The sequence below is a fragment of the Triticum urartu genome, chromosome 4 (genome assembly GCF_003073215.2).
Source record: "Triticum urartu cultivar G1812 chromosome 4, Tu2.1, whole genome shotgun sequence".
Lineage (NCBI taxonomy): Eukaryota > Viridiplantae > Streptophyta > Magnoliopsida > Poales > Poaceae > Triticum > Triticum urartu.
This window is the reverse complement of record NC_053025.1, coordinates 264,468,418-264,490,370: the sequence shown is the minus strand read 5'-3', so window position 1 is coordinate 264,490,370 and position 21,953 is coordinate 264,468,418. Positions and strand designations below refer to the sequence as shown.

At 49.0% G+C, this 21,953-nt stretch overlaps 1 protein-coding gene across 1 annotated transcript; it reads left to right on the top strand.

Moving 5' to 3' along the window:
• The first annotated feature begins 2,027 nt into the window (after positions 1-2,027).
• Positions 2,028-21,858, top strand: LOC125551438 (probable glutathione peroxidase 4). The gene is made up of 6 exons (XM_048714689.1): positions 2,028-2,296; positions 2,380-2,456; positions 2,558-2,619; positions 18,279-18,397; positions 21,303-21,470; positions 21,546-21,858. Exons 1-6 carry the CDS (start codon positions 2,243-2,245, stop codon positions 21,627-21,629), a joined length of 564 nt encoding a protein of 187 aa, XP_048570646.1. The 5' UTR covers positions 2,028-2,242; the 3' UTR covers positions 21,630-21,858.
• Positions 21,859-21,953: the final 95 nt, after the last annotated feature.

Below are 21,953 nucleotides of genomic sequence, written 5' to 3'. Positions count from 1 at the left end.
ATCATCAAAATGTGTGATCTTGGTCAGTCGAGTTCATCTGTATCGTGGAATATTACTATCAGTGGCGGAGCCAGGATTCGAGTATAGGAGAGGCTGAGTACGTATATTGATCTAATCTCGTTGGTAATTACTCTTGTCGATCGATTACTCCTTGTCGATCGTTGGGGGGGGGGGGCGCGTTTTGTGGGGGGGGGGGGGGGGGGGGCAGGCCCCTGCTCGTCCCCCTGGCTCCGCCCCTGATTACTATCAGTTATTTTAGAGCAGGAAAAATAACAAGGTCAGTCTTTCCTTCCTATTTATGAGGAAAAAGATGCCATTCTTTGGCAGATTATGAAGAAAGCAGCCTGTTTGCCTCCTATCAAATTATGATCAATACCTAATGTTATGTTTTGTTTAAAAAACACATTAATTTGTAGACACCCGAAGTTTCTGTATCCTGAGATATAACATTTTGCACCAAATACTTATATTAACTATTGTTCATTTGTACTTCCTCCATTCCACAGTTTTCCTTTTTCCTCAACCGAAGAAAAGTAAGTCCTGAAAGCTCCTGGCGAAGTTTCCCAGCCTAACGCTAAAAAATATGGGAGGAAACTAGTGCTTTTGAGCATCTTTCAATAAAAAAAATTCACCTCAGATTAGACAAAATCCTTTTGCATCCTAAACAACTGTACGCTTCACCGTCGACTCAGCTCACGAAGCGATAAAAAAGAAACCAACATAGCTTGCCTGGCCTAGCTTCGCGGGGCTTTGATCAAGAGAACCAGGATAGTTTTTTTAATATCTCTCAAACAGAGTCAGTCTACTCATGATTGATACAAAGTGATAACAAAATATGTTTATTGCATTTTATTAGATTTTTGTTTATTTTACTGATATGTTTTTATTCTAGAGTGACCTACAATTTTTTTCACATAATTACTATATTTTTAAATAGCGGGCTACGTCAAATAGCGATGGTCTTTAAAATTAGCCACGCCAAGGCCATAATCGACTATTTCATAACTTTAGTTGATATATGTGCATGAATGTCATCCTTTTCAAACCGCTATAGCGGGACTATATCGGTGGTATAGCCGGGTATCTAGAACTTTAATTATCTAAAAAAAATCAAAAACTTTGATAATAATGTGTGCGTTGCACGTGCAAGCTTAAGGATCTAGGGTATCCATGAGTTATTGAACATGATAGAGTCTTACTATGAGAAGCTTCTTGGTCCATGATTCTTGTTACTGTGAGATTGATTGTTTGCCCCATTTATTAATTCCTTGTGATTTATGATCTCACTAAAGTTGCACTAAGTCGCTAAATGTCGTGTTTCCTAATGAACTATAAAAAGATATATTGATTCTTTTCCTTTGTGTCTATCATTAAGTAGCTTGTAATGTGTTTTGTATTTATATTAGTTAAGACACCCATTGCATGCATAATTTTATTATCTTGATAATTAATTGATGATAATGTGTACGTGCATTTGCACATGTAAGCTTACTTTTTTTAAGGAAAGGCTATCATGACTAGATTTATTGAATTAAACAAGGATTACATCGTCCAACAGTTTTGAGACTAACAAGCCAGGAGGCTCGTTCGTCCAACTACTAGTAATCTTATTACAATAAGAATAGTTAGCTAGTACATGCACCGCTTCGTTACATTTACGATAACAATGTTTAAAGACGATCTTTTCAATAAAAGAGGAAATATCCACACATTCCACGAAGATTGCCGAATTTGCATCCCGTCATGTTGTGTGTCCCGCACACACATCAACGACAATCGTAGAGTCCGATTCCGCTTCCACCCGCGGCAGCGCCAGTCCATCTCGCATTGCCATTGCCTCCACATTAACCACATCTGCTGCATATGAAATAAATTTGCATTGTGCAGCTAGAAAATTTTCTTTAGCATTCCGAATCACCGCAAGCTTACTAGTTGCAATGTAAGGGTATCTTTTCTTTTCAGGGCAACAATGCATCAGTTTTCCCCCACCTTTTTAGCCGTCCCATAAATGCAATTGAGGGCCCACGTGACAAAAGAGCAATTCACATTTGCTTGCCGGACCGGTTGGGAACTTCGACGGAGACAGCCGGCCAGCCTGTCCCGGCACACCGCCGCTATTAATAAGTTGGCGCATCAAAGACACGGAAATCCTCTCTCTATTCTCTCCCCTAAAGAAACACGATAAAATTCGACAGAGGATTCGGGAGGACTTCCGCCGTCCGGGAGGCGAAGAGAGGGCGAGATGGGGGCGTCCGAATCTGTGCCGGAGACCTCCGTACACGAATTCACCGTTAAGGTGATTCATCTCCTCGCGGAATCACGCGACCCTGCATCATTTTTCTTCTTCTCCAATTTATTTGGGGGAAATTTTGGGAGCAGGATTGCAACGGCAAGGAGGTGTGCCTGGACACGTACAAGGGGAAGGTCCTCCTCATCGTCAACGTCGCCTCCAAATGGTTGGTATTTGTCTCGTCTCCGTGGCAGTTTCCTAGGATCTTTTTGCTTCATTCATGTTGGCGTGTGGAGGACTGAATATTCTTCTTTGTCATCCCATCAGCGGGTTCACGGAGACTAATTACACGCAGCTGACGGAGCTTTATCAGAAGTACAGGGAGAAAGGTCAGCTTCCCTTCTTGGTTTATTTTGTGTATCGTCTAGATTATATGCTCAAACGGCCAGGGGAAGATTGCGTACTTATGTTTGTCGAAATCATTGGATGTCATTTTTCTGGATTAAGTGGTGCTGGAATTGGTTGATTCTGTAGAGGAACAACCGGCTTCTTTAGTTTCTTATCGGTGTGAAGTGTGACTTTAGCTTTACCTTCGTGTCACACAAACATCACACCACGGTGTAAGTAGTGTTGATGTGTACATGTTCATTCCCATAAAAAAATGTGTACATGTTCATCTTTGTAACTGATCTTGTGTCTTTAGTTTTCTGGAGTACCAATAGTCTCAGAATATTCTGTGTCCAGCAATATGTGGAAGAACTGAACATCTGTTTGTTCCTATTTGCTTAAAAGGAGAATATTATTTGGCAGTTTCAGTGATTCAATGTAAACAAATTTAAGGACTTCTTTTTGAATAAATTAGGAAATAAGAGTTTGAAAAACTCAAGGGGAAATTCATTTTCACAGTATGTTGGACTACTGGCTTAATTCCACCCTAAATACCCTATAGATTTGCTTCCTTGATGTTTTTTCCTCCAAAAAACCACATAAAAGCATTGCGTCTCGATGCATTGATGTTAGAATAAATCTGAGGCGCACAGTTGATCTATCGAGGACCACTCAATCACACAAGCATGCCACCGAGATTTGTTGACGAGGTTCACCGATATGGCTACATCCCCGGGGCCTGACTATGGGTGCTCCTCCCCATGACACCGCTACAATTCCGCACCTTGGCCGCTCGGGCGCCGGCACACGCCACCGGTTCCCCGCGTGCCTGTGCTATTATGTTGGCATAGGTTACATCGTGTGTCTACCCCCTCATTATATAAGAGGCCTAGGATACAAGTGTCCTACTAGGACACGACTTGGTGATCCTATCAACACACCATATGACTCAGAGTCCAACTATAACCTACCTAAAACAAAATATTCGACACAATTCTAACAAACTCCACCTTGGTGAATATTCCTCACCACCTTGGATTCTCCATGCGTCGAAACTCCATGTACATTGGACTTGAGATACACCATGAGCACCGCTGCTACTCCCAGACTCCATGTGGCTCCACCTGCAACTGTAGTCCCTTCTCGTCTTCTTCAAACTCAACACTCGGGCAAAATTAACTTCCTTATCACTCTACTTTGTGCTCCCAACTTCCGGAGTACCATTCAACGTCATCACACACTGATAACTGATCTACATGAAAGTGAACAACTCACATATTGGACGCCGCATATAAGAGTTACCTGAACTCAACATCACCGCTCTTTCTTGACCGTCTCTCTGAAACTTGAAGGAATTTCCCCGTCGCCCTGTGTCACCCTGAGTCAAATTCACAGTTGTCTCACTCTTTCTCCGGATAGTCTCTGACATGTCCCATAGCTATAGCACTCCGCCTCCTTTTGTACTTGTTATCCGCACTTTGCCATGTGCATTGAACACCACAAAATATACGGCCATGTGCTCTCTCAGCTTTTGACATTAAGACTTTCCGCCACATGAGACCGAGGAGGCACATGACATGTGGGCCCTATGACACCACACGCAGCAGCAAGACCTCCCTGAGCGTTGTGGGGTGCACACCCTGATCGTCCTTCGTAAAAAATATCATGAATGCTAAATCAGGTATCCAAGCTGGGCAACCCTAGACATTGTAATACTATGATTGATGCAACAAAATTTCAGTAAGTTTCTCTGCTCTGGCCAAAGCCGCATGCTTCCTACTTCCTACGCCAGCTAAAGAAACAGCGTCCAATCAATTCTACCTTGTTATTCCCAACATAAGTGTGAAACCCAATATTCGATTGTCTTATGTGCTAGCTTTTCAAGAGAATCTTTATTGTCACTTGTGTAGGAAGTAGAAACATTACATGTTATTCAAAATACCGTGCAGCAATATAGCCTGATTCTAGTACTGCTATGCTACTACAGTACTACATACTACCTCATAGTCAGAAAAAGAAAACATAATAGGAACTGATGACTTGAACATTGGTTTCATTATTTAATATACCACTTCACGAGTAGGGAATCGAATGGCATATTGCTTGATTAAGCTGAATACACCAGGATAATGCTGTAAAATTCACTACCACGTGATGTCAACATATTCAAGACAACTCCATGTCATATGCAATAGAGACAACCTTAAATAACATACAACTATGCAATTTTGGCATTGTTATACAAGAAGACAGTTTGGCACCACCCAAACATATAAGAATTATCTGTAAAAACCTAAGTAGTGGAACAGTGATATGATTTTTGGATATATTTCAGAGACGATACGTTCAGTCAGATCACCGAAAAAATTGCACAATGCTCATAAACGTTCTGCTAGTTCTAGATCAGTCTTCACTTAAGATTGCTCCATGACTAATTTCTCTACAAATAGACAGAGAGAAATCAGTGTGACTTCCCTAAAACAAACTATAGCCACCTAGCTCGTCGGGACCCCCATCTATCTTGAAATCTTCAAGAAATATCAAAATCAAAATCAGAGATAAGGACGGGATTATCTGGCAAAATATGGACCTAATTGAACATGAAGTAAGCTTGGAAAGATCCAGCACACATATACTGCTCGTCTTCTATTGGCAGTTTGGCATCGGTGTTGTCGTGAACGAGTAGCTAGCCACCGGCAGAAAACTTCCGGTCTTGAAACGCCGGGCCTAACTCACGGCGATCCTGCCGCTGGTAGCCTCCTTGGGTAGCACGGAAGAAAGGGCAGCATGTGGAGGTTGAGAACCAGAGCCAGCGCAAAACTGTATCAACCTCAACAACGAAGGGAAGAAGAAGTAACTTAGAACGAACTTGGACATGTAGCAACCGCTGCTATCATCTCCATCTCCGATGGCCCGCACAGCCAGATCTAAAAGGAGAGATACCGGCAAAATCTCGAAGGCAAATCTGATTGATTAGGACCCTTACTACACTACATCTATAGGGGGCACCCTTGCCCAACTTAACTACGGGGTCGCCGTGGAAGAGAAGAGAGGTGCCGTCAGCGATGGGAGGGATTCTCGAAGACTCGATCTCTTTCGTGAGAGAACGGGAAACAAGAACCTCGTGTGGGGTGGTGTGTTTGTATGTCTACCTCAAAATTTTGTCTGATGCGTGGGGTGTTTTTGCAGAGTTGCAAGTAGATCGGGGACAACCTGTATCAGCCTTTCGTTCTAGATTGAACGGTTCAGATGGCACGGAGGCAGGCACACCATCATCACCAACTGCCATTTTTATAAGAGTGTATATAATGTACAAATGAAATAAAAGCCAAATTCCACCACAGCCTTCCCGTGTGCACTTTCAGTGTGAAGACCAATGAAAAATATCCAGAACTCCACCACGTGCTCCTGTAGGTTTAGGTCAATTAGCTTTCCTTATCTTTGGCTCCCGATGGATAGCACTAGTCTTTTGTATAACTTTTTTTCTCAAACGAATCTCGTACACACGCGTCCTGGTCTCGTGTCTCAGCCTCCGATCGCATGCGGCAACCTGCTCCTGCTTTGCCTGGACGAAGTGATGCACCAGGCCCGTGTCCACCAGCGGGCCTCGTCAATCGAGGCAAGCAGCCCACAGGGCCTCACCTCAGCCACTTGGACTGGCCGTTGCTCGAGTCACACGCGCGTCCGCGCAACTGCAGCGCCTGACCTAGCACTCCAGCACTGCCCGATCGACTGGATCGATCTCTGCCGCCGACGCCTTCTGCTGCACACGCTTTCGGACTCGCCGAAACGACGGATTGATCTGGTACCGATTTGACCCGCCAACACGAAGATCTCCCACGAACAACACCCGATGCTCCACATTGCTTTTGATTCTCGCCATCGTTGCTATACTGGCTGAGACTTTTCGATCGAGCCCAACAGATATCCAGTCCGATCCATCCGCGACATCGAACTGCCAGCAACCTCCACCGCCGCCTAATCACGCTGTTGTCGTTGATCTTCTCCACAACCATGACCTCCTCCAGATCGATGATCAGCAACCTCCAGACCTTGCAACCTTGCTCTGATACCACTTGTTAGAATAAATCCAAGGCCACCATTGATCATCCGAGGACCAAGCAATCCCACGAGACAGGATGACGACACCAAGATTTGTTAACGAGGTTCGGCGAACTCGCCTACTCCCCGGGGCAATGACTACGGGCGCTCCTCCCCATGACACCGCTACAATATTGCACCCTGGCCGCCCGGGCCGACACACGCTGCTGGTTCCCCGTGTGGTATGCTATTATGTTCACATAGGTTACATCGTGTGTCTACCCGCCATTATATAAGAGGCCTAGGATACAAGTGTCCTACTAGGACACGACTCCGTGATCCTATCAACACACCGTATGACTTAAGAGTCCAACTGTAACCTACCCTGTACAAAATATTCGACACAATTCTAACAATTGACATAAAGGAGTAATAGCTACGAGCCTAGAAGAAGGCTAACAACCCCTTAAGGATAGGAAAAGAATACGAAATTAAGTCGGTAAAACAAAATTGAGACCTTCGCCCCCCACTAGACCAATAGGCACGGGACTTGCCAGTTGGGTGCCTTCTTCCATATTCACCATGTTGTGAGCTGCATCAAAGGAAAGACAACTTTCATCGACGGCCTAGTGGCTTCCCCCAAATTTCTTGAACAAGGCCCAAAATTTAAGGAAGGCATCCTAGTTAGCTACAGACCACGTGATATATGATTTTGGTTGACCGCGGGATCCTTTCGGGGTAGGCCCATGAAAAGGATGTGCTGAGTCTTCATCAGGAGGATCACTTAGTTGGGCCGGCATCGATAAAGCCTATCCGACGTCACGTCGCGAAGCCCATCCGGCTAAGAGACCGCAACGTCCATCCGACTGGACCAAGACATGGTCAATCAAGACGAATGTTACCGCGGCGCCATCAAGACGGTTCTTGTGCGACATGGTAATTCCATCAGTAAGTACCACCATTAGGTCGTTATTACATTATGGCTCTTAACAGCCCTTGTAACTCCACCTTCTCGTCGTAGTATATAAAGGTGAGAAGGGTGCAAGACATAGCTAGGTTCACTCAAGTCTACATGCTAAACAAATCCTCTGTAATCACTTGGATCATAAAAGAGAGGAAACATCCAAGCAGGAGGAGGGTGTTACCCCTGGAATAGGAGTCGAACCCAGGTAAAACCTCCATTGTGTGAAATACCATACCTAGATCCTCCATGTGTGCCTTGCCTCTACAAAATCCCCAAATCATGAATAATGCCACAAAATCCCCGCGAGAGTAGGCGCCCACCATGGGACACTCGTGTTGTGGAGCTATGGTCCAGGCAGGATCATCTCCGGACATTGGTTGAGGGCTTGGGCCCCGGCAGGTTGTGCATTCTGGCACACTGCATTTTGATGCCAACGATGCAGCCTGGTATTCTGTCTTCGCCGCACTCCCCATGATCATTGTACCATGCATCGGTAGCATGCACTTCTTTGTAGATCGCTCCGGAGTCATATGCTTGCCGTTTTCCACTCGATGTGGGCGAGTGAAGATTGTCTAGGGCATCCCGTGGGATCCGTATCTTCAAAAGTGAGCAATGCTACTCCACAACTTGTGGGGATAATCAACTCTGATTCTATTCTGCCCACATTGGATTCTGAGTCCGTCGGGTATGAAAGTTTGTACAACTCTGCTTCTGTGACATGTGTACATGGCTAACAATGGTGCAGCCGCTACTGATGCGCCCACACGAATGGAGGATGACACACTTCTGCACAAGTCTGTGGAGGGGAACGCCCCTGAGGCCGTCGCCTTCGAGGCCTCTCTGGTGGCCATCCTGAAGGAGCAGAAGTGCTTGATCCAGGTGAGGCGGGATCTTGAGGCGCGAGAGCTTGAGCTTCAGGCGGCTAGAACACGGAACACATGTTGCTCTCCTCAACAATCTGCCTTGACTACTCATACGGCTCGTGTTGCATGTAGCACACAGGTGAGCCAAGGTTTGAAGGGCGTTCGAGTACATCGTACTCCGGCCATGAACCTGCTGACTGCCGCAGCATTGGCCAACAAGCTGGCTTCACCCACCAGTTGACCATCAGCAGAGGACCACGTCCAACTCGTCACGCTGCTCAAGACTGCGGTGGAATAACAAGATATAGCCACTTCATCGCAAGGCTGACTGGCTTCAAAGTCAGTTCGGTGCTAACCTTTGGGGGCTCGTAACTGCCCCATCATCATGTAGTCGCCTTGTCCTAGTTGATCCACCAATCGGTGCCCCATCGCGCCGGATGACATCAATCGAATCCGCACTGAGAGATGCCGACTCAGCCCCTCTCCGGGGCGGATATCAGGAGCTTGCGACGCATGGGATGACGTTGAGGCTATCCGTGCATCCAAGGAGCGATCCGAGCATCGTGGCAAAGCCGATCGTCCCACTGGGTCACTCGGTCCTTTGTGTTGCAGTAACCTTTCCTAGAACGACGGATCGCTAACGGAATCAAGTACGATGGTACTACCAAGCTCGACTTTTGGTTGACCGACTATGTTGTGGCCTGCAATATCGGCGGAGGCAACGAGCGCATCGCCATCTGCAACCTTCCCTTGATTTTGGAGCAATCAGGATAGGTGTGGCTAAATAGCTTGCTCGAAGACAACATTCATGACTGGGAGTCTAGGATGATCTACGTGATGCGTTTCTCAAAATTTTTCAGGGACATTCGTTAGACCCGGCTTGCATGGGACCTATGGAACTACGTAAAGAAGGAAGGTGCGTCGGTCCGCGAATACATCAATCGCTGGAATCGGCTCCAAAATTCCATTGAGAACGTCGTTGAGCCTTAAGCTATCCAGGCCTCAAATTGGGAGTTAGATACGAGCTTTTGAGGCAAAAACTTGGTCGCACGGAGGTGTTGACCATGAGTTGACTCATAGAGATAGCCAATAGATATTCCACTGGGAAAAAACCACTGCCCCATTAGATCTGACTGCTTAGGGCAAAGGCAAACCTAAAGTCTAGGTAGAAGAATCGTCCCGACTTCAATCGAAGGAAGAACAACCAAAAGTGGAAGGGGGATGGTGGTGACATCGTCAACGGAGCAGAGCTGGTTCCCGCGGCGGAACACGATGGGCCGTGCAGCAGCAATTGGCCGCCAAGTCATCAGTGGCAGCAACGCAAATATCAGAAGCTGCCATTTGATGAGATCCTTGATCAACCCTGCAAGTTTCAGGACACGAAGGAGAGGTTATCCATGCACTCCACCAGGGATTGCAAGGTAGTGAAGTGCCTCCGGTCGGAGAAATCGGTTGCCAACAGCAACAACAGCGACGACGAGAACCATGGTCAGGACGCAGGCGGCGGCTAACCACCGTCACCCCAACAGAAAGGAGATTTAATCATCTTCCAGGGGCTGGACACCAAGGGAAATCGCAAGCTTCGCTCGAGGTCAACATGACCATGCCAACCATCACACAATGGCTGAACTCATCGGAAGTGCCGACCGGATTTGATCGTAGTGATCACCCAACTCACATTCCTTACCTGGCCGTGGATTCGCAAGTTGGCTGGTTCCGGCTGCAAAAGATGCTCATGGATGGGGGGAGCAACATCGACATCCTCTATGCCGCAACCCTTAGGTGCATGGGCATCCCTGAGTCTCAGTTGTCGCCTAGCAACATATAATTCCACAGAATTGTGCCAGGCAAGGCGGCCAATGGGTCGAATCTCACTGGAAGTTGTCTTCAGCGAAGAGAATAATTTCCGGGGTCGAGACCCTCTGCTTTGAAGTCCTCAATTTCCGGAGTGCCCGTCACGTCATCTTGGGGCGCCCTGCCGATGCCAAGTTCGTGTCTAGGCCCTGGTATGTCTACTTCAAGCTCAAGATGTCGAGCACCAACGGAGTGATCACGATCTCTGGCGACCCCAAGCACTCCAACGAGTGCGATGATGCCGACGCGGCTATCGTTGAGACCCTGATTGCTGCTGCAGAGTTGGCCAAGATCCAGAAGGAGGTTGACGCGGAACAGATGCCAGCCTGCAAAAGTCCAACAGTCGTCTCCTTCCAATCGGCCAAGGACACCAAGAAAGTGCAAGTCGGGGCCTGGAAGATTCATCCAAGACCGTGCAGATCACCACCGATGTTCTTGCTAAATACCCCCTCTGTCCGGGAATTAACTATCGCTGAAATGAGTGAATCTATAGAGTAAAACGCGTCTAGATGCACTCATTTCAGCGACAGTTAATTATGAATGGAGGTAGTAGGAAAGAGCGCACTTCACGAGAATTGGGACATCTTTGCTTGGAAGCCGGCTGACATGCCAGAAGTCGCAAGGGACTTCCCCGAGCACAAACTCAATGTTATCAAGGGCGCGAAGCATTCAAGCAGGCCCTTCACTGATGCGCAAGGCCATCGGTGAAGAAATTGCCCGGCTACTCAAAGTCGGCTTCATCCGAGAGATCCAACACACGGAGTGGCTGGCAAAGCCAGACATGGTGGTGAAGAAATCCAACCATATGTGCATTGACTATCGACCGATCAACAAAGCATGCCCCAAGAATCTTGCTCTGCCTCGTATCGGTCAGGTGATCGACTCCATGGCCGCTTGTGAGCGTGTGTGCTTTCTGGATGCCTATTCAGGCTACCACCAGATAAAGATGAATGAGTCGGATGAAGAGAAGACCTCCTTCATGATGCCCTTCAGCCCATACTGCTATGTTTCCATGTCCTTTTTGTCTGAAAAATGCTAGGTCCACTTACCAGTGTTGCATGCAGAAATGCTTGCATGACCAGATCAACAGGAATGTCTACGTCTACATCGACGACATCGTGGTCAAGTCCAAACATGGAGACGATCTCCTGGCCGACTTGGCTGGGACGTTCGCCAATCTAAGGTGGATCAACATGAAGCTCTACCCGGAGAAATCTGTCTTTGGTAAAACTCCTTTATTTCGTTGTATCCGGGAGCGGAGTCGAGGCAAACCCGAAGAAAAGTGTCTATTTTGAAGATGCCCAACAACAAACAACAACAACAAAGCCTTCAGTCCCAAACAAGTTGGGGTAGGCTAGAGGTGAAACCCATAAGATCTCGCGACCAACTCATGGCTCTGGCACATGGATAGCAAGCCTCCACGCACCCCTGTCCATAGCTAGTTCTTTGGTGATGCTCCAATCCTTCAGGTCTCTTGTAACAGACTCCTTCCATGTCAAATTCGGTCTACCCCGACCTCTCTTGACATTCTTCGCACGCTTAAGCCGTCCGCTATGCATTGGAGCTTCTGGAGGCATGCGTTGAATATGCCTAAACCATTTCAGACGATATTGGACAAGCTTCTCCTCAATTGGTGCTACCCCAACTCTATCTCGTATATCATCATTCCGGACTCGATCCTTCCTCGTGCGGCCACACATCCATCTCATCATACGCATCTCCGCCACACCTAACTGTTGAACATGTCGCCTTTTAGTCGGCCAACACTCAGCGCCATACAACATTGTGGGTCAAACCGCCGTCCTGTAGAACTTGCCTTTTAGCTTTTGTGGCACTCTCTTATCACAGAGAATGCCAAAAGCTTGGCGCCACTTCATCCATGCGGCTTTGATTCGATGGTTTACATCTTCATCAATACCCCCATCCCCCTGCAGCATTGACCCCAAATATCGAAAGGTGTCCTTCTGAGGCACCACCTGCCCATCAAGGCTAACCTCCTCCTCATGCCTAGTAGTACTGAAACCGCACATCATGTACTCTGTTTTAGTTCTACTAAGCCTAAACCCTTTTGATTCCAAGGTTTGTCTCCATAACTCTGACTTCCTATTTACCCCCGTCCCACTATCGTCAACTAGCACCACATCATCCGCAAAGAGCATACATCCCGTGAGCTATTTTGAAGATGTCCAAGCCAAAAAATCTAAAGGATGTGCAGCAACTGACTGGGTGCATTGCCACTCTTGTCCGGTTCATCTTTAGACTGAGGAAAAGGGCCTGCCACTCTATCCACTTCTGAAGAAGTCCGATTCCTGGGTGGACTAACGAGGCCCAGCCGGCCTTTGGAGACCTCAAGCACTCACTGTGCACACCACTATAGCCGCTTCGGCTGTGAGGGAGCCCTTGCTGCTCTACATTGTTGCCGCTAGCGAGTGGTCTGCTAAGCTTCATGCACTAGTCGATGCAACCAAAAGTCTGAAGTGATGGAAAGGGTAGGCAGTCTACATATACACTTCAACACCCCTCTCAGTGTGATGCGAGAAGTCAACACATGATTAGACTTAGAGGAATGGCTCAAGAGGCGAATACGTGGACATAGCGGGGGCGGCAGCAATTTTTTGATAAATTGCGAAGCCAGGACTTGAACTCAAGACCTTAGTCCTGATACCATTTTAAGCTTCATGCAGTAGCCAACGCAACAAAAAGTCCGAACTGATGGAAAGGGCTAGGCAATCCAAATATACACTTCAACATGGTCATCGTTGTCTTGGTGGTGGAGCACGCAGAATAAGGCAAGGTGCAGAAGGTCCAGCGATTCGTTTACTATGTAAGTGAGGTCCTCTTCGGCTCCAAGCAACAACATCCCCATTACCAAAAGCTTGTTTATGGCGGCTTTATGGTGTCCAGGAAACTGCTCCACTACTTTCAAGCCCACACGGTCACGGTGGTCAATAGTGCGTCCTTGTTAGAAACCATCGGCAATAAGATGCCACTGTCAATTGGCCAAATGGGCCATTGAGATCGCGGCCGACATCAACTATGAGGCATGCAAGGCCATCAAATCTCAGGCCTTGGCTGATTTCTTTTTTTTTTAGAAAAGGAGGATGTACCCCCAGCCTCTGCATCTGGACGATGCATGCAGCCATATTATTAATTATTCACAAAGACCATACAAGGTGATGCATCAATAAGACTAAAGCCATCATCTTGGCAACACCGTTGCTACTCCTATCCCCTTGATGAAGGCGTGCCGAATGTCCGGGCCTAATACCAAACAGACATTGCACCAAAGCTTATCATCTAAAGCTAGGTGTCCCATCCAAGCCACTACCTGGATTGGGTCCCACACCGGTCTGGCACACTCCCAGTGAACATCGCACGCTACAAGGGCCGTCACCTCCATCTTCCCTCGGTCCATCCTCAGAGCAGAACTGATGCACCGACCTTGCCATGCCTCTCTGCCATCAACGCCACCATGACGCCAGACAACTTCATCCTCCTGCGCGAGTCCATCTCCAACGCGCCCATCGTCGAACCTCCGCGGCGCCATGTCGCCGGGATCCGCCGTCGGCCTTGCGATAGATGTAACAGCGCTCCTCTTCTTGTCCCCTCCAGCCAGCACGTGCTCCAAAACGATGCCCCTAGGAGGGACAATGACATCGAAGTTGCCATCATCGTTCGATCCGGTAGATCCAGATCTAGGGTTTCCCCCGGAGCATCACGGGTGGGGCGCCATGACCTACAACAACGATGCCTCTAGAAGGGAATGATGTCATAGACGTCGCCATTGTTTGCCATGACCGTAATCGGCGCGATTTTCACCAGAAATCACGGCCCCCCGATCTCGTAGCTGACTGAAACCGAACGGAGCTTTCGTCGTGAAGACCAAAGCTGCCGTTGGCACGCCGGCAGGGAGCCTCCAGCCGCCCCTCACCGGTCCTCCATGCGCCACTGGTTGCCACGCCGTGGCGGATCTGGACGGGACGCCAGATTCGCGGCTTCCGATGCCCATCTCCAGGCATAGACTCCACCGAGGTGAAGAGCACCATGCCGGCCATGGATCTGGCCGCCGCCGCACAAGCAAAGGGACGCCGCCCTACCTGCTGCTCGCGGATCCAACACTGGAGTCGCCCATGTTGCCTCCGGGTGATCCCACAGCCCCTGCCGTGTCCGGCCCTCCACGTGCAGGACGAGGCACCGCATCACCGCCGCCAGACCTGCCCGCGCACCGTCGCGCCTCGGATGAACACGCCGCCGCCGCCCGCGCCGAGCCCTCGCGCGAGGAGATGGGGCCCTGCCGCTGCCAGCACCTACCGGGCTTTGCCCGGTGGTGGCGAGGGGAGAAGAGGGGCGGGGGGGGGGGGCTGAGGTGCCGGCGGCTAGGGTTGCCCCCTTGGTCGCTCGGGAGGGGGACGAGGGGGAAGAAACGGTCTTTGACTTACTGGAACAATTCATCAAAGGGATTGAACTTTCGCCCCTTGGTTGATTTCTTGGTTGAATGGATGGAAACCCAGTCCCTTTTTAGGTGCGGTCTGAACAACGGATCATGTACTTCGGCGGATCCAAGATGCTTACAGACTCGGGGGCTGGGGTCATCCTTATTTTTCTTGAAGGCGACAAGCTCAGATATGTACTGCATATTCACTTTGCTGCATCTAACAACGTTGTGGAGTATGAAGCTGTCGGATTTCGGGTTCCGGCAAACCCTTGAGGTTCGAACACTGGGGTGCGCGCGGAGATTTTGCCTCCTACCTACCTGCACTCCTCCGCCTTGCTAGGATCTAAACTAAGGAAAGAACAGCACAAGAGACGCAAGGTTTATACTGGTTCGGGCCACCGTTGTGGTGTAATACCCTACTCCAGTGTGTGATGTGGTGGATTGCCTCTTGGGCTGATGATGATAAACAATACAAGGAAGAACAGTCTCGCGAGGGTCTGTTCTTGGCTGGGGCGATGAACTGCTGGGAGGAGCTCAGTCACCCTTCTCTCTCTCTACCTGATCTTCTCTATCCTTCCAACCCCCCGGCCCCCTTTGCTTTGTGGGTGGCTGGTCCTATTTATAGAGGCCCTGGTCCTCTTCCCAAATATCGAGCGGGAAGGGAGCCAACAATGGCGGGCTAATTTGAAGGGGGACAGCTAGTATCAGCTATCCTGACAAAAGTAGTCTTCGCCTGTGCAAAGCTTTGGTGATGACGCCGTCTTGGGCTCCACGGTGACCTCCGTCTCGTAGTCCTCCTGGTCTTGGTCTCGTTGCACCGAAACGGCAACCTTTGCCTGATGCCTCGGTACTCCGCGGCTGCGCTTGCCCCCTTTGCACCAAAGAGGAAGGGAGGACACTGCGCGGGCTGGCACCCGCCTGGCGCCCCCGGTCGTCATGGCTTGCGTCACGGGCACCTCGTGAGGTACCCCGCCTTGATCTCTCCGCCTCCTCGTGAGCCAGCCTGACGAGGCCGCGCCTGAGGAAGCTCCGCGTCGTCCGCCCCGCGAGGCTTGGCCCCTCGCGAGGGTCTTGGGTTTGTGTTGGTGAAGATGGGCCGCGCTGGGCCCCCCTTTGAGCCATGCCGCAGGCCGCAGGCAGGCAAGTCTGGGGACCCCCGTTCCCAGAACGCCGACAGAAGCCTTGGATCGTTGTATCACTTGGCTTCCGTCGGCTGCTTTGCAGTGGAGATTCAGATCTGGTACAACAAGTCATGAAGGATGGTGATGCCAAGAATCCTTCCATGATCGTATATCGGGAGGAAGTCGCAAGCTCGAAAAAAGTTCGAGGGCTTGGAGCTTCATCATGTTCGTCAGTTGTAGAACGAAGCAGCTGATACACTCACGAAGATTTGCTCCACCATAGAACCCATTCCTTCTGGTGTTATTTTGGAGCAACTATGTAAACCATCCATCAAAACAAAGACGAAGGCCGAGCTCGAACAAGAACCCATTCAGTCAGACGCTAAGGCTGACTTCCCCGTCATTCCAACCTGGATACAGCCCTACTTGGATTACTTAATCCAAAGGGAGCTATCGGCTGATGAGACATAGCTCGGCAAATCATCCCCCACGTCGAGGCATACACCATCATCAATGGCGAGCGTTACAACCGCAACATCACTGGAGTCTTCCAACGTTGCAGGTTTCCAGAAGAAGGGCGATGGATTCTTGAGGAAATTCACTATCGAACCTGCAGTCATCATGCGCCATTGCGCGCCCTTGTCGCCAAAGGATTTAAGCATGGATTCTTCGGGCTTACCACTCTGGCCGACGCTGAAGATCTCGTCTACAAGTGCCAAAACTGCTAGAGGTATGCATGTGAGCCACACATGCTGGGTACATCCCTCAAAACCATTCCTATCACATGGCCATGCCGTGTGGGGATTTGATATGGTGGGCCCGCTCAATACTGTCAAAGGTGGACTCACTCATCTGCTTGCCGCGGTGGACAAGTTCACGAAGTGGATCAAAGTCAAACCTATCATCAAGCAAGATGGCCAGACAGTCAGCATTATCAAAGGCCTCATTTATCTGTTCGGCATCTCGCACATCATCATCATCGACAATGGGAAGAACTTCACTTTCAGACCTTTTTCGCTGCTTTTGCGACGTCACGGCCTCCGACTGGATTATGTCTCAGTAGCGCACCCCCAGTGCAATGGACAAGTGGAGCTCTCCAACGGTCTCATCCTTCAAGGTATCAAGCCCCGGCTGCTAAGACTCTTGAAAGAGACTCTTAGCTGCTGGCTTGACGAGCTACCGCCTTTCCTATGGAGCTTATGGACAACTCCAAGCAGATCAACCAGCTGCACGCTCTTTATGGTCTATGGAGCAGAAGCCGCCATGTCGAGTGACATCATTCATGACTCCCCTCGAGTCGTGGCGTATGTGGAGGTGGATTCCGAGTCTGCGCGCCAAGATGCCGTCGACCTTCTGGAGGATGCCTGAGAACTCGCTCACTCTCACTAGGCCATATACCAACAAAACTCACGCCACTATCAGAGCCGCCGAGTACGAGGTCGAGCGTTCAACGAGGGTGATCTAGTTCTCCGGCTGATCCAGAACAAGGAGGGAATGCACAAGCTCCCTCCATGGGAGGGACCCTTCTTTGTCAGCCAAGTGCTACACAATGGCGTGTACAGGCTGATCGAGAATGGCGAAGAAATCAAGAGGACATGGAACATTGCCCAACTGCTTCCGTTCTTGGCTTAAGCTTTGTATCTTTCAATACTCTTTTGGCGACGTGGTAATTCCACCAGTAACAGCCACCATTATGGCTGTTATTACATCATGGCTCTTAACAACCCTTGTATCTCCACCTTCTCATCGTAGTATATAAGGTGAGAAGGGTGCGAGAGATAGATAGGTTCACTCAAGTATACAGGCTAGACAAATCTTCTTTGATCACTCGGCTCATACAAGAGAGAAAACATCCAAGCTGGATTAGGGTGTTACCCCTAGAATAGGGGGCCTGAACCTAGGTTAAACCTCCAATGTGTGAAATCCCGTACCTAAATCCGCAAATAATGGATATTTCCACGAGATCCTCGCAACACTGGTCAACAACCATATTTTTTTCTATGGCATTGGCGCATTGCACATTGCCTAATGGGACTTGTCATCTTTTTATCTATGAAATATTATGAATTTCTGCCATTGTACTAGCTTCAGTCCTTGAAGGATTTGCGTGCCAACCATTTGTTGTGAGATATAAGTAAGTGTGGACATTTTATGGAAAAATAAATCTTCTAGAACTTAATGGACATTGGATTAGAATAAAATTATAATGACAGATTGTTAATCATGCGTTCAACAGTAGTAAGCTCATTTATGCACTGTCATAAAATCTTATTATGCATGATATCAGTATGCAAGTAAGATTGCCTCTTTGATGCTAAATTATATAATGATTTAGATGTTAGCTAGGGTGAAAACTAACTCCTCTTGCTTCTAAAATGGCCAGACTTTGAGATATTAGCATTCCCCTGCAACCAGTTCTTGCGACAAGAGCCAGGCAGTGACCAGCAGATCCAAGACTTTGCATGCACAAGATTCAAAGCTGAATATCCAGTTTTTCAGAAGGTAAGACCATACCCGAACTGTTTGTTTGTCAAGAAGCGTCTAATATTCTCCCACTAATGAAGCTTAGTTGAAGTCACTTTCTCTTCATAGCTAGAGCATTGGCTATTTCTTGTTCATCATGGTTTCTAGACGATAAAATCAAAAAAGCATTGGAGGGAAAATATCATGCCTTATGTTTTAAAACATATCGCAAGTTTGACAAGTTTACATGGTAGAAACAAATGTCAACATAGATATGCTGTTATGGCGCTGCTAGAAGGAGGGCGCGAGAGGGCCGGCCGGGGGCCTTTTTGCCCACGGCCGGGCAAGAGGGAGAGGATTTCCTTCTTAATTCTTGCTTGATTAGATTGATACATCTCCTCCCCTTATATAGAGAGGTTTACTTGACTCCTAAGCAAGCGACCCTTATCTCTAATTACCCCTAAGACTAACGGGCTATACCGCCAGCCCAGGCCCATTAGGCCCATTACGTACTCTAACACTACACCCCACCTGGACATGCAGCTTGTCCTCGAGCTGCAACTTATAACCATGACTTGATGCAACACAAACCTAACACCTAAAAAACAAGCCTTTTATATCTCGGCTTGTTTTATTACTCTCAACCCGAAATGGACTGGGACACTTTATTTTAGACTCCTGAACATAAAGTGGACACCATCCGCACGTCGGACGTGTACGAGTATAGCCACCTGGATCCCATGGACACCATCAGGACAAAAGGAGTGCATGTGTATGGCCACCTGGAAGTGGTCGCAAGAGCGACCAACAGAGGCGCCCTCGCGGCGGTCGGTGGCGGAATGCAGTGGTGCTACGCGGTGCGCTCCTGTCGGTGACATCATGCCTTCTCCCTGCCGGACGGCTGTTGGTTTGCACCGTACAGAGAAGAGTGGAGGGCTTGTGATGGAGAATGGCGAGGAGGGGTGTGCCCCCCAACCGTCGATGTCGCAGACTTTGAGGTCGCTGTTCGTGGGGAAAACAGCATGCCCGCCGCCCATGGGGAAAACCGCATGCCCAAGATCCCCGACGCAGCGGACGAGATCGAGATCCTTTGCATAGCGAAGCGCAACTGGGGGAGGAGCGGCAACTGCAGACCACACATCTCCCGCACAGGCCAACGCGCTAGGAGGCCGCGCGCAGCAGCCTGCAGCCTCACCGCCATCACGTGGCGGGTAGCGATCCAAGCCGGAAGCGGTGACGGTGACGGCGGGAACTTGATCTGCTGGATGGGGACGCCCTGGGACGGCGGCGACGCTGATGGGAACGAGGTCGTCACAGTCCCGTCGTAGGGCATTCCATACTGGTACGAGATGACCGGCGCCGTGGTCGCGTCCGAGGGCGGCGGCAGCGGGGGTAGCTGCTGTTGGTGTGGCGGCGGAGGAGGTGGCTGGGGCGCATAGGGCCCGACGAGGAAGGCCCTGATGCCCGTCACGGCCTGCCGTAATTCCAGGATTGCGGCTGTCATCTGCTCCGGGGTGAGAACGAGGGCGGATGGCGCCGGGGCAGAGGGTGCAATCGCCCCTGAGGACGCCAGCACGCCCAATGCAGGCGTGCCTGCTGTGTGGGGCAGCAGCGCTGATGAAGACGCTGGTGGCGGCGGGTAGGTGTGCGGCGGCGGCGGGTGGGAAGAACTCGGTGGAGGGCTGGACATGATCGAATCCGGAAAAGCTGATACCAAATTGTTATGGCACTGCTAGAAGGAGGGCGCGAGAGGGCCCATGGCCGGGCAAGGGGGAGAGGATTTCCTTCTTAATTCTTGCTTGATTAGATTGATACATCTCCTCTCCTTATATAGAGAGCTTTACTTGACTCCTAAGCAAGCGACCCTTATCTTTAATTAACCCTAAGACTAACGGGCTATACCGCCAGCCCAGGCCCATTAGACCCATTATGTACTCTAACATATGCACTGTGGGTGTGTTTGGTTCTCATCTGCGAATTTGCCTGCATTGCATGCTTGGCCTAGTTAAGCCTGGCTGAGCAAAAACAGGCAAAAAAACATTATCTGCACATCGTTTGGTTGCCCGCATCTAGGCTTCTATGCTTCCTGTATTAGGGGATCAATTTTGGCATGGCGTTTGGTGTCCTGGACTGGCTCGCCACATGTAACTACACGGTGTTTGGTTCTATACATGGGATATGATTAAGAGTTAACAACTACACATAACACACAGAGTTACAGAGTGCCATGGCGACTGTGGTGGATGGTGGTGGTGACGACGGAAGCAACTAGTTTGCTGCGCCTGGCTGGTTGGAAACTGCCAATTCGGCAGTTCCTAGCGGCCTCGCTGGGAGCCCACCATGTGCACCGTTGGGCCCATCATGTGCTCGATGTGGCTCAACTCAGCCTGGCTGGTTAGAAACTGCCGATTCGGCAGTTCCTAGCGGCCTGGCTTGGAGCTGCTTTGAGTTTCATGCAATGTAGGCCCAATAGTGAACGCAGGCAACAACCTATGTTCTTCGTGTGCGGACCTGGTTGGCCTCTACGCGGGTTACCAAACACGCCCTGTTTTGTTGCTTCCATACAAGTATACACTTTCTTTTCTTTGCAACAATTTCAGTTTGGATACATTAGGTGGGGTTCCTAGCGGCCTGGCTTGGAGCTGCTTTGAGTTTCATGCAATGTAGGCCTAATAGTGAACGCAGGCAACAACCTACGTTCTTCCTGCCCGGACCTGGTTGGCCTCTATGCGGGTTACCAAACACGCCCTGTTTTGTTGCTTCCATACAAATATACACTTTCTTTTCTTTGCAACAATTTCAGTTTGGATACATTAGGCGGGGTCAGAGTTTCTTGGTATGGCCTACTGTTGATGGCCATCACATAAACATGAGTACAAATTACAAATTACAGGACTGTTGTTTATCTGTAAAGCTGGGTCAATCTTGTACTTGAAAATTGCAGGTGCGTGTAAATGGCCCAGATGCTGCGCCGCTTTACAAGTTTCTGAAAGCTAACAAACCTGGTTTGTTTGGTTCAAGAATCAAGTGGAACTTTACCAAGTTTCTTGTTGACAAGAATGGAAAAGTAATCAACAGATACGCAACTGCTACCACACCATTTTCATTCGAGGTCTCTCTCCTCTCTCTCTCTCTCTCTCTCTCTCATCATGCAGTATTTTCTTACGCATTGGTCTTAAATTTGCAGAAAGACATCCAGAAGGCACTTGAGGAGGAACCCTCTGACTCGCAGACAAAAAAAGAGGAGGAATCCTCCGACTCGCAGAAGTAGGCACTTGCAAAGTATCCCCGTTGTAATATCTAGACCAATCTCTGCCAGTAAATTAATGTGATATTTCCCCTGGTTTGATCTTTGTTCTTGTATTTGTGACTTCCGCTTATGCAACTAGAGGTTGTGTAGGTACCAATTATTTATCTGCACCTCTCGTGGTTCTCTTTTGGGTGCTTTTGTGATGAACTGGAATTGTATGCAGTTTATGGTAGTTCTGTATTTGGACTCATCATGTTCCACGTAATGCTTTGTGACCCGGATATTCAAAATGGAGCAAGATAAAAATCTCTAACATACTCCCTCTGTTTCTTTTAGTCTGCATAT

Coding starts and splice junctions, on each gene's coding strand:
- LOC125551438 (XM_048714689.1), top strand. CDS start 2,243: ATGGGGGCGTCCGAATCTGTGCCGGAGACCTCCGTACACGAATTCACC. Junction 18,398..21,302: donor AATATCCAGTTTTTCAGAAG/GTAAGACCATAC, acceptor TGAAAATTGCAG/GTGCGTGTAAATGGCCCAGA. Junction 21,471..21,545: donor CCACACCATTTTCATTCGAG/GTCTCTCTCCTC, acceptor TTAAATTTGCAG/AAAGACATCCAGAAGGCACT.